The following is a 13,418-nucleotide window of genomic DNA, read 5'->3' as shown; positions in this document are numbered from 1 at the left end:
ATGAAGATCTCACAACAGAAGGGTGGTCTGTGTATCTTAGTCTTGTGCAAAGAAGCTATTGCAGAACTATAAACAAAAGTAATTTTCAAGCAAAAATGACAAAAAAAATGTGATAGTCCCAACTTCACCATGGTGAGAGTCTTTTGTTTTTACTTGTCCTGCACTCCAGTAAATTCAATGTTTTTGGGCTTTGTACTGTTGGTTGAATAAAACAAGACTTTTTGCTGACATCACTTTTGGCCAGAGGACATTGCGATGGATGTTTTTAAACATCTCTTTTAGACAGGGCAATAAATCAAGAAAAGAATCTACAAATCATTCAGCCGGTTGCTGCTCTTGACAGATTTGTTTTAAATAATTCAGTCAAGCCAACTTTTCTGAACCATATTCTCTTAACGACAGAAACCAGTATAAAGCAACACTGCCGCATGTAGAGTTTTTCAGGTTAACCAGTAACACCTCCTATTCTGCCCACATAGTCTTCATCTCTGGCCTTATTGGGTTTTTTTTTTTTCATGCCCCGCACACAGACATGCGCTAAAACATGTACAAATAAGCACGGACACACACACACAGATACGGGGAGTATTGACCTTCGGCGGAGCGCCGGTGTGTAGCCCTGTCAGCTCTGGGACGAGCCAGTTTCAGGGGGAGTGAGATAGGCCTCCCTAAGGTGTTTATCAACAGAGTCAAAGTTCAGAAAACCGCCTCCCATCTATAGTTCACAATAGGGTTTCATCAGCATGTGTTACCCTCTGCGGATCTGATGGAACTGTTCATAAAAGTGTTGCATCCTAAAAATGGATTCCCGCACCAGTTTGGCTCTCTGCTTACAACCCAGTCATTCATCAAACAGAAAAAATAGTTCCGCGGCAAATGGACCATAATGTACTAAATGAACATCATGCTGTATCGAAGAAGACTGTAAACTAGAGATTGAGACCATAAACTCATGTTTACAATGTTTACTGAGGGAATAAATCAAGAGAGAAGTAGAGTCATTTTAGACTAGACTTCGATACAACCAGAGGAGTTGCCCCCTGGTGGACACTAAAGAGAATGCAGCTTTAACACATGAAGCATTGGCTTCACTTGGCAGAAGCGGAGGTTGCCGCCTGATTTCACCCAAAGTAGCTGTTTTAAAGTTTTAGCTAAACTATCTTGCACCATCACCAAGTTAAAAATTGACTTTGTCAATCAATTTAGCGACAAAAAACTTCAGCGATTGAAGCCAACTGCGAGCTAACGTTAGCATGTGAGCTTACTTAACAACACGTGTCAAAAAAAGAGAAATGGTTTGAGGCAAATGACTAGAAAACCCGTCTATGTTGATGACCTGGCTACCATTTTCTTTACGTATCGGTGAAACCTCGCAAACTGCTGCCTCACAGTTACTCACACGTCCTTCTCTTTGTCTCTTTACTTTCTTTATCGATGCCTCCTCACACTCTCTCTGGATGCTCTTGTCATATTCTCCTCCACCACACCCTTCCTCCTTCACTGTGTGTGTGTGTGTGTGTGTGTGTGTGTGTGTGTGTGTGTGTGTGTGTGTGTGTGTGTGTGTGTGTGTGTGTGTGTTGATGCATGTGTATTCTGATCAGGAGTCAAAGGGGTGACTTTGTAATTATGTTCATTTTAATTGGCTGTGCTATCACCCCTCTCATCACTTTGGAGCCCACGCTGCGCTGGACAATGGCAGTCTGTAGTGGTGGTGGTGGGGGGGGTTACACAACCGCTGTGTCAAGACCCCCCTACACACACACACACACACACACACACACACACACACACACACGGGCTCAGTCAGCCTCTTTACCTGCAGAACATAATTCCTAAAGTGGCCTCCTTAATGAGTTTTCCCTGCCCAGGCTTAGATTAATTGATAAATGACGGCGTTATCGGCCCAGCTGATCTCTGAATCCATTGCACCACTAATTTGTTTGTTGAAGATGGCAGTTAAAGGAGATTAATACGTTATAGATTTATAAGAGCCCCCCCCCCCACACACACACACACACCCTCCTTCTCTTCCTTCTCTCAAAGCTTCGTTATTTATCTGAGGAAGATGAGGAGGTGGAGGAAGAACGAAGAGATGAGTGGCCTTTAAATTCTTTAAGAATCTGGGTTTTACAAGAACCTTTTTAAGGCGCTTAATTCAAAGCGTGTCTATTGCCCCCACACAGCTCCGTGGTGACGCATGTGCTCTGAATGTTGTATATGGAACCTTTAAAGATTCTTATTTGTGATTTGAAGTGGAAGCTCATTGGCTCGGTTAATGGTACGTGACATCACAACTTACCACAGATTCACTAGTTAACACTGGTCAGTCCAGTAATGACCACAAGGTACCGTGCTTTACTTTTAGTTTGTGATGTAGCTCTGAAGCCTGGGCGATGTGGAGAAAATCAAATAATCAAGACTCATGTTAATATTTGACCGTTTAAAAACATCTGATCTCTGGTATGATGGTGACAGCGTCACTAAATGACAGCAGTTTCTCGTTATTTATCGATGGATTGATATTTATTTACGGACAGCCCAAAATGAACTTACTTCTATTGGTGTTTTCTGTTTCTAATAAACAAAATCATGGACAAACATGCTGCAATGAAGTCGCATTAGAGTTACTGTTCTGGCTGCAGGTTATGAACCAAGAAAGCGCATAAAAACGTCATAGTTAGTTCTACGTGTCATGAAACAACGAAGCCTCTGACTAAAAACAGGCTTTGAACTCTGAACCGTTGAAAAATTGTATTTTTTGAAAAAGATGTAACCAATAAGAAGGAAGAGGTGGAGGTGGAGGTGGACGTACAGTGGGTACCATCAGTAGTCTTGTTTTGTCCCTAAAACACACACACCACACACACACACACACACACACACACACACACACACACACACACACACTCAATCCCAAACCTACCCACCCTGCGTGTCTTCCCAGTCCCACGCCCAGCCAAAGCTAATTTGCAGAGGCGTGAGTGTGGGTAATGCTGCCGCCGCTTCCATGACAAGCTAAAGCCAGCGCTTACACCGCATTATGCCCCCCGTGTTACACGTCAGGCGTGCAAGGCGGGCGGGTGGGCACGCTGCACGCTGGCACAGTCGCTCCTTTGTCTGCCGCCTCCTCCAAACTCTGTTATTTCATTTTTTTTATTTTTTTTTTATATTTCAATTTCAAAGCGTCGTCTCTCCTTTCCTGTTCTGCTTTGCATGGTTATGCCTTTGGAGCAGAATAGGCCTTTGGAAGCGAAATGGTCCTGGAAAAGGAAACCGCTTTTTCCTGATTTTTGCATTTTACATCTCAGTAGCCAACTGCCGAGAGGGCCTCTGTCTTGGCCTGCAGGTTCACTGTGAGATGGGAAGCATATCTGCTTCTGAGCGAATCACTAGCAACCCAACCCCCCGCATTCGCCGTCGCCGTCGCCATGACTGCATTTGCATATGTTCCTACTTAGGGCGTAAAGATTTGTTAATAAATTGTGGAAACGGCATCGTGGCCTCGATCAAAAAGCAGCAAGTTTTCTATATGTTCAACCTCTGCGTGAGCTCTCAGGTGGAAAGAGTTATCGCTCACACCTGTTCACACACACAAACTGATGCCTGACTTAACTGAACACACACACACACACACACACACACACACACACACACACACACACACACAGTCTTTCTCTCACGGCTCTCTTTGGAAGGAGCCCCTCCTCGCTGTGATTACAGCAGTAATGCGATATATCCTTTGTATGTTAATGTGTATTATTTTTCACGCTACATTTGCTCTCCTCTCCTGTTCCTGCCTTTTGTCCCCCCCCCCCCCCCCTCTTCTTCTTTCCCTATTGTTCCATCCACTCCTCATCTCCATTTACATAATTGAACTTTTGATTGGACTTTGCTTCCCTCCCCTCCGCTCTCATGCAGGCAACGTTTGAAATCCGAAGCACAATTTCATGGGTAAGACGACGGCGAGGTGATCGTTCCTCTCTCTCTCTCTCTCTCTCTCTCTCTCTCTCTCTCTCTCTCTCTCTCTCTCTCTCTCTCTCTCTCTCTCTCTCTCTCTCCCCGTCTTTTTTTTCTTCTTCTTCTTCTTCTTCTAATGCGAAGAGGTTGAGACGCAGAAAGCCCAGATTAAAACAAATTGCTTGTTTTGATTGAAGGTGCAATAATTAAGTAATTGAGCGTGTTGGTTAGTTGGAGCCCAGCCAATCAGACGAGAGCTTCCAGTGGCAGGATGGACAGGCCACTTAAGTGCACCAACCTTTATCCTCTTAAATGTGAACAGGTATTAATGTTTTTCAAGTGTGTGTGTGTGTGTGTGTGTGTGTGTGTGTGTGTGTGTGTGTGTGTGTGTGTGTGTGTGTGTGTGTGTGTGTGTGTGTGTGTTGGATAACAGCTCAGTGTTACTGTGTGTTTGCCTACTTTTTTTACTGTATGCTTCAATTTAGTGTGTGTGTATGTACAGTATGTGTGCCTTTCTACTGAAGTGTGTCGGTGTGTGTGTGTGTGTGTGTGTGTGTGTGTGTGTGTGTGTGTGTCTCTATGGACTTTTTTTTTTTTTTTTTTAGCCGTAGGCTCCTTGAGCGGATTACAAGTTTTAAAGAGTATGAGATTCAACACCTCCTCAGATCTGACACTCTGTGACACTGCTTTTGAAGCCATGAAAGTGAGATTGGAGAGACACGGCGGCTCTTTTCTCTCCACAGAGTCGTGGGTTTGTGTCATTGGGTCGAGGCCAGTTAAGTTTCCATTGAAGCGTTTCGCCCCAGAGGGAGAGACAAAGCTGCCACTTAAAGCGTTTCACTCGTGTCTTTTTCACGAGTCTGAAAAGGCCGCTTTTTAATGGCCTCCGCACTCTTTAGTCACTGGGTTGTGTTTAATGCGATGTGACTTTTGTTTACGTCCGTCTGATCATTGGCCAGGTACTAGTACACCAACCAGGAATGTGACTTTGTATTGCTCTCACACGTACTCAAAAGTAGAAATACAACACAGCTGAACAAGAGTTTAAACATCTAGCCAGAACATACCAGTCAGTGAAAGAAGAGTAAATGTAAAAACTATACAAACATACATGCATGACAGTATTTATACATGATAATATTTCAGTATATTAAGTACACACAGCAGCTTAGATTCAGGCCTATTTGACAAGTCAGTTCTCATTTATTTGAATAGCAGCTCATCACACACAACCAGTTCACAAGCTTTAAACACAAAACAAAAGGAAGAAGCAGCAGCAATGTGCAAAGAAACAGACATCCATGCACATAATAATACACATAAAAACACAAACATACATACTGTACAAAGCCAGTGTTTATATTACCAAAGTACAATAGGGTGTATATATATATATATATATATATATATATATATATATATATATATATATATATATATATATATATATATTAATTAATTACTTTTAGGTAAACATTAAATATTAGCTGCAGAGCGCTGAGTCCAGAAGTCAGAATTGGTTGAAAAGAAAAAAAAAAACAGATGTAATGTGATACATAACATATTTATATCTAATGAAACGTTCTGCTTCAGTACTTCTTTGTTGGCATTTAGCCTTTTAAAAAAAACAACATTTTCACCGCAGCCGTTTCATCCATTATTTGATTCAGATCTAAAAAAAGATTCTCACACAAAAGCACCACTTTAAATCTTTACCAGAGATGTGTGGATATGTTTCTTCAGCATTAAAAAAAGCACAAAGAAAAGACCAAAGCGACCCTAAACTCCTAACAGGAGGAAGCCATGAACTCATTTAATTCGATGAGTCACTTTATTTTGTAATTGAGAATTTAAATGGTCGTAAAGCGTGACGACAGACGACCTTAAAGAAGCTTCAAATGTAAAGAAATGACACCTAGTATTTAGTATCGTGTGTACTGTTGCTATGGAGATCTACTGCCATGTTGTACTCTTACTCGCAGTGAGTTGCTCTAAAAGGTATTTTATACTTCTTCTGCCCTCTTCTCATACAGTAACACTAGATATTGGCAAACTCCCCAAATCTAAAGGGAACAATTTCCAACCTCGCTTCAGAATTGTTCTCTTACTCAACACCTAAGCTCGACCTTTGACAATTTTCTAATTTTCCGTATCATATTTCATCCCACGATTCCAGATCTCATCCCCCCCCCAAAAAAAAAATCACATTTCTGACACCAGAAAGCCTCTCCTGACAACAGAACCTGGCTGCTTCCATTCCCAGGTTTCCTCCTATCTTGTCATTCAGGCATTGTAGTGAGCTTAACCCTCCTTCTTTCTCTCACATCCTCCTCCTCCCCCCCCTCTCTCTCTCCGTCCTTCCATTTTTTTTTTTTTCTTTCTTTGCCCTTCTTTGCCCCGTCGGATGTATGTTGTTGACACCGAGGCATCAGGAATAATGGAATCTCTTGTCAGTGGCTTGTATTTTTCCGCCCAGGCTGTTAGGGCTGTGTATAATAGCAGCAGAGGAGGAGGTTATGTGCCACTGATAGTAATGAAGGTTGCCTTTTCATTTTTTAATATGGAATGTTTGTGGGCCGAGGCGATGCTCTCCGCTAATCCTACCCTCGAGCCGAGCTGGCTACATGGATGTGTCAGTGTAGCACACACACACACACACACACACACACACACACATCCTGGTGACATTCACACAGACAGATAAAAGGCACACACACACACACACACACACATGTGCACACCTTCCTTTAGGCAAGACAGCAAACTGTTTGATAAGTCGGGGTTCATTTCTGTTCCTCATGAACGTTTCACTCCTCCCGTGTTTTGTGTCTGCAGGAAATTGCAGCCAGTTCCTGTTGAAGAAGATTTTGGTATTTGTTCAATATTTGAACCTTTTTTTTTTTTTATCTGGGAAAAGAGCGTAATGGAACGGCTCTGCCGATTTGGGGAGAATGACATCGGTCTGTGTTGTGATGAACGTCGGGGTCACTGCTAGTCACGTTCTAATGGAACCGCTCTGTCGGGTGGGGAGGGAAGGAATCGTCTTTGAGATGACACACACGGGTTAAACAAATGTTTTAAAAGCGCCCAAAGTTCAGTAAATAACACTTAAACTTCTCCTCGCTGTGTCCTTAGCAGTGTGTGCTAACGGTGGTGTGTGTTTGTTTGTTTTCTGTGTCAATAAGTGTGTGTGTGTGTGTGTGTGTGTGTGTGTGTGTGTGTGTGTGTGTGTGTGTGTATGTGTACTTATAGAGAGTGTACCTTTTTTAAAGGCTGTGTATCCCACTGGGCTAATGTGTTGTTGTTGTTCCTCCACTGGCTATGTTACACAGGTGTGTGTGTGTGTGTGTGTGTGTGTGTGTGTATATTTTCCGCCGGCTAGGGTGCAGGGTCTCCGGCACTGGAGTGTGTGCTGTGTGTGTGTGTGTGTGTGTGTGTGTGTGTGTGTGTGTGTGTGTGTCTAATTGCTTTAATAGCACCTGGTCTCTAATCCCAGGTAATTAGAGCGCTCAAATTAGACGGCTACTTTCAACCGTCACTTGAAAAAGAAAGGGGGGGGAGGCCTGGAGGAAGACCACTCCACTCTGAAACGCTACACACACACACACACACACACACACACACACCACTCTAAAACGTTGGCAGTCTGAACTAAACTTGTTCCTCCAGTTGTCCCTCTGCTTTTACCAAGAGGATGACTTGTGGATGTAAAATATCTCTTAGTCTGAATACATTACGTGAGATTAGTCGCTGTATATTAATGTTAACTGATGAGCGATTCTTCTCCTCGTCCCCGTACAGTAAGTGCGCCCGTGTCATAATCGTATCGACTTCCTGACTTCCTATCTTCGGCTTGTCTGAGTGGCAACGCAGGCGTTGTCGAGGCCGCCTTAAACGTGTCTGGAGAAGCTGTGGGGAAAAGGTTAAGGCCCACTTTTAACAGATGAGCCGGAAATGTCAAGTGTCCGCCCCTCAGCTCACGCTACCGTCTCCCTGTACGGAGACACACACACACACACACACACACACACACACACACACACACTGGTACAAAGGTTAGGAGTTGCTATTAGAGATGGCCTCCGGGTCTCTTTCATCTGATTTGGCCCTTGTGGCATCTCAGAGTGCTCCGGGTTTTTTCGTGGTCACAAGTTAAACTGCAACAATAGGAGAGCAAGAGACATCCAGGTGCCTTGAAGACTTCTCTCACATTGTTTCACTTTTTTGCCTGTTTACATTACAACCAATTTTATTTTTTTGTGTGTCTTAAAAATCTGTTGACAGCCAGGACAGCCACATGTCTTGTCACAGGCTTAAAAGCACACAAGTTCAGACAATCTTCAAATGAGGTTTTAAGTGTGTTGGCATTAAGCTGAAGCACATACATCTCTCTCTCTCTCTCTCTCTCTCTCTCTCTCTCTCTCTCTCTCTCTCTCTCTCTCTCTCTCTCTCGTAGTGATGTCATCAAACCAATCGATTCCATACGTTTTTTTCTTCCTAAATCAAACAGTCACTTTTTTCTTTCCTACACCTCTCTCTCTCTCTCTGTTCTCTCTGTCTCTTTCGCCCTCTCTCTCTCTTGCTGTCTCTTTCTCTGTCTCTCTGTTCTCTCTCTCTCTCTCTCTCTCTCTCTCTCTCTCTCTCTCTCTCTCTCTCTCTCTCTCTCTCTCTCTCTCTCTCTCCCTCTTCTTGCAGTAGCAGGAAGCCGCCAACAGAGGGGGTTGGTCGGCCGTGACAGACTCAGGAAGTCACATTGTAGTGAGGTGTGTGTGTGTGTGTGTGTGTGTGTGTGTGTGTGTGTGTGTGTGTGTGTTTTCTCTCCGGGCCTTCAGTGTCTTTTAACGACGGGGTTTAACTCGTTATGGTGCTCAATATCAGGTCTTCATTCACTTCTCGCTGCTAAAAGGTTAAGTCGAGGTTTGACTCCTGAGATAATATTCTACAAGAAAGTACATAATCAGTCATCTTCACGAAACAGAAAGCATTAAAAACGTCTTAAATATCATTCAGGGATTGTGTCTAAAAATGCCATTCTACAAAACCGCTCTGCATATTTTCATAAACGTGTTGTTAGTATTTAAAACATCATATTATTGACATCAAAGCCTTAAACTGTGTCATGCAATCCAAATCAACCTATTAGTCACATGTTAACGTCTTTGTCTTGCATATAATAGAAATATTTGCACGCATTTCATAGTGTTTTTTGATCACTGGCCTCTAATGAATTTAATCACATCTCAGTGACATTTCTATTTTTTGGGGTTTTTTGTTGCCATTTCTCTCCCAGCTGATCTGAGAGCATTAGCCCGTATCTGTCGCTCCGTGACTCCAGATTAGAGAACAGCCAGCTGAATAATCAGAATAGCGCCGGTTCTGCTGGGCGTCAGTCGGGAGGACCGGTGTCTCCACGCCACCGAGGATTTGTGGGATTTCGGAGTCTGGGAGAGGAGACGCTCCTAATGGCGAAAAGCTTTCGAACCCAGATAAGACTTCAAAGGCGGGGCTAATTAATAAGATGTTTACATTATCCACGGTCATACGCTGCTTTGTGCAGGACCCTTGTGTGTGTGTGTGTGTGTGTGTGTGTGTGTGGGGTGGGGGGGGGGGCTCATTGTATTTCAGCACAGCAAGCTAATTGGATGGGTGGAGGTTTGTTAAGTAAAGCATTTTATTAAAATAATCAAAGGAGCTCAGATGTGGAGAGAAAAGGGGGATGTGGACAGTCTTTTGTGCAAAGTAATAAGGGTTTTGGAGAACAGGTGTATTTTTCTTTCATGCCAGTGGAAGAACACATTAAAGTCATATTTTATGTGTTATATTGCCTTTCCAGTGCACATTATTCATGTTTATTGTCCTTGTGTGACCCAAAAGAGCAGCTCTTATTTATCAATCGGACATCAACGCCTCGCAACGATGCAACTCGGATTGTGAGGGTGAAATATTCCGTGAGATTCAATTCTAAACCTTCTCCCCCCCCCCCCCCCCCCTCCTCTATGTCCCCCATCCCTCCTCCGCCTGCAGCCCAGCCCCATCCCGAGCCCGGTTCTGGGAGGGAAGCCCAACGCCAGCCAGTCTCTGCTGGTCTGGTGCCGCGAGGTCACCAAGAACTACCGCGGCGTGAAGATCACCAACTTCACCACCTCCTGGAGGAACGGTCTGGCATTCTGCGCCCTGCTGCACCACTTCAGACCGGACACAATGTGAGAAAACACACAAGCGCTCACACAGCATTGAGGGGCTGGCATTAGGACCAGTGAGTCTAATGGGGGCTACTGCACATGTGCAGACTAGTCCTACACACCTGTGGTTGAACACTCCTGTGCATCCTATTGTTTCCCCCCCTGATAATGCATCATTGTGAGCGACAAATCCATGTGAAAATCGTCAGAAGGAGAGCTAGTTAACGTTAGCTGTTAGCTGTTAGCAGCCGGTGGGCAGCACAGTCCTTCTTGGCTAATTAACGGAGCTAACGGCTAACGCTAGTGGAGGTCACATTGAGTTATATTATGATGCGTTCAAGCTCTATTCAGTAAAAATGAGCTCTGTAAGAAGGTAAATTATAAAGCTGTCAAGATGTTTTTTAAATGTAGTCTTGAAGAATTTAGTTTGTTGAATAAATGTTTGAAGGAGATGTTTTCACAGCAATATAAAACAGATGTTAGAGAGAGAATTCTGATCTCTTTAATGCTTTTAACGCGCTGGTGTCGGATCGGCCGTATTTGTCCACTAACCTGTCATCACGCTGGTTCCCCTTATCCATCATCCCTGTCGCCGTGTTTGATTCAGAGCCCAGATGTGTACGTTCTTAAACACACAGGATCCAATCTGTCATTTACTTATTTGAATACACAGTTGCTGCGTGTCTGACGCCGCCACTTATCTCTTCTGGGTGTGTGGTTATAGTTCTTTGTTAACGTGTGTGTGTGTGTGTGTGTGTGTGTGTGTGTGTGTGTGTGTGTGTGTGTGTGTGTGTGTGTGTGTGTGTGTGTGTGTGAGAGATTCCTTAAATGTTTAGTATTTAATGTATGTATTTAACACTCAAAAGTACTACATATGGAAAAAACCTGCAGCCCCATCAAGAGAGAAGACATGAAGATAATTTATCTGAAGTGTGTGTGTGTGTGTGTGTGTGTGTGTGTGTGTGTGTGTGTGTGTGTGTGTGTGTGTGTGTGTGTGTGTGTGTGTGTGCCTTTGCACTCTGGTGTGTTATTTTTACATATTTTCCACTCTATTAGTTCTGTTGATTGCACTGCTATGAAATTGCATGTTACAGTTCTAATGCCATTACATGTGACGCATATTTAAACGCACCTCTCCCCCCCCCCCCCCCACCCCGCTATCTCTCTCTCTGTCTCCCATTCTCTCTCTCCCTCCCGCTCTCTCTCTTTTTTCTCTCCGCCTCCCTGCCTCCTCTGCCGACCCTCCCCACTGTTTCTTTCCAGAGACTACAAGTCGCTCAATCCTCAGGATATTAAAGAAAACAACAAAAAGGTAAGAGGCAGCCACCGCTGGGCCCTTCACACCACTTAGCTCCCTCCCATCCACGTCTCCGTTCGGCCCTTTTATTTACAGATCTGCCATTAATCCCTGGATGCCGTGTGCGTGTGCGTGTGCGTGTGCGTGTGCGTGTGCGTGTGCGTGTGTGTGTGTGTGTGTGTGTGTGTCGTGAGGTTTTTTTTTTTGAGGGTGGAAACACGTGATGGCAGACAGAACGTTATAATGACAGTAGTCACCTGGCAGAGGTGAGATGCTAATCTTGTAGCTCTCGCTGCCAGCTGGGAGCTTACTGAACTACCTCTGCTGTGTGTGTGTGTGTGTGTGTGTGTGTGTGTGTGTGTGTGTGTGTGTGTGTGTGTGTGTGTGTATAATAATAGCATATTTATCTTGCTTTGATTAGTTTTGTTTGCGTGTGTGTAAACTGTAATCTATGTTCCTCCCGCAACTAACATAAATGCGCTCACTCCTAACGCTCAAGTGAATAACACATTCACACAGTCGCCCTATGTCATCATATCTGCACACATGACCCCCCCCCCCCTCTCTCCTCGGTCCCTCTGGCTCTTCACAAACACATTTACTTTTTCCCGAAAACGCACAAATGCACACCTTTACTACACACTCACTCGCACACACACACACACACACACACACACACAGACACAGACGCCCTGTCCCCTCTTTGGCCCCCGAGGCCCTACACAGAGCGATCCGCGTCGGGTCCCCGCAGCTTGATTTCCTCTCCTCACACACACTCTGGCTCTGCGATAACCTCTGGTGGCCCTGTTAGGCATGAATGCTACCCCTGTTGACAATAACCACAGTTGGAGGGAGAGCGAGAGACCCAATCCCATATCTGCTAACTGCCCCCCCTCACCCTCCAGGTGCTCAAGTAGCCCTGAAGAAATTGGCTGGATATAGGTAATATGGGAATATGCCGTATAGAAGGCGATAGCTGGTGAATAGCTGCAGCGACTCTGTAAAGATCTACACCAGCTGCTCGTGTGCGTTTTGGCCGAGCGGGCTGAGGAGACGTAGCGGAGGTAGATATCGGCTTCCTCCGCTGCTCATGTAGCAGCATTGGGAGTATGCCGAACAAAGTTAGAGCTACTAAATGTGTTTTTTTCTAGTTCCTGTTAAGTTTAATTGTGCAGGTTTCTTTCTTTTCCTTTTATCCAACGATTCGGAAATGTCCTTAAAAGTTGGATTTATCTCTTAAATATGTTCAATGCATTACAAAAAGTGTGAAATCTTGTTCGCTTCACCAAGAACAAACCATAAAATCACCTCCCAGAGATGTTGCTGGTGCGTTTCCAGAACATGTCACATGCAGTGGTTGTGCACGAATTACACCCTGTGTTGTAGGGGGCTGTGATTTGTGAACGAGTGAAAGTGCTGTCATGCAGCACCCTGAAGGTGTGGGAACAAGAGGAGGAAAGGGGTGCTCGTAAAAGAGGACCCCCCCCCCCCCCCACACACACACACACACACACAGTGGGGTTGATGATCCCAAAGAGCAAGAACGAGAGAAAGACATTCGTGTACGAACAAGAGAAAGACATTCGTGTACGAACGAGAGAAAGACAGTCGTGTACGAACGAGAGAAAGACAGTCGTGTACGAACGAGAGAAAGACAGTCGTGTACGAACGAGAGAAAGACAGTCGTGTACGAACGAGAGAAAGACGTTCGTGTACGAACGAGAGAAAGACAGTCGTGTACGAACGAGAGAAAGACAGTCGTGTACGAACGAGAGAAAGACAGTCGTGTACGAACGAGAGAAAGACAGTCGTGTACGAACGAGAGAAAGACGTTCGTGTACGAACGAGAGAAAGACGTTCGTGTACGAACGAGAGAAAGACATTCATGTACGAACGAGGGCCGATGAAAAGAGACTTCTTTCACATTCAAGATGCTGCGTAGAGATGCTTTATGAGGAGTTATTAGAATGTATAGAATTTAT

The 13,418-nt window shown here is 44.4% G+C and overlaps 1 protein-coding gene across 1 annotated transcript in view; it reads left to right on the top strand.

Moving 5' to 3' along the window:
• LOC137883677 (EH domain-binding protein 1-like) overlaps positions 1 to 11,451 on the top strand; it is a gene marked incomplete at its 3' end in the record, with an annotated part of 33,898 nt that extends 22,447 nt beyond the window's left edge. Inside the window, exons 7-8 of the mRNA XM_068725247.1 lie at positions 9,982 to 10,160; positions 11,403 to 11,451. Coding sequence (XP_068581348.1) covers positions 9,982 to 10,160; positions 11,403 to 11,451 — 228 coding nt within the window. The remainder of the gene's footprint in view (positions 1 to 9,981; positions 10,161 to 11,402) is intronic.
• Positions 11,452 to 13,418: the final 1,967 nt, after the last annotated feature.

This window comes from Cebidichthys violaceus, unplaced genomic scaffold (assembly GCF_023349555.1).
Source record: "Cebidichthys violaceus isolate CVI_PGR_0920_01 unplaced genomic scaffold, fCebVio1.0.p SCAF_340, whole genome shotgun sequence".
Lineage (NCBI taxonomy): Eukaryota > Metazoa > Chordata > Actinopteri > Perciformes > Stichaeidae > Cebidichthys > Cebidichthys violaceus.
Note: the sequence above shows the minus strand (reverse complement) of the source record. Positions and strands in the feature narration are given on the sequence as shown.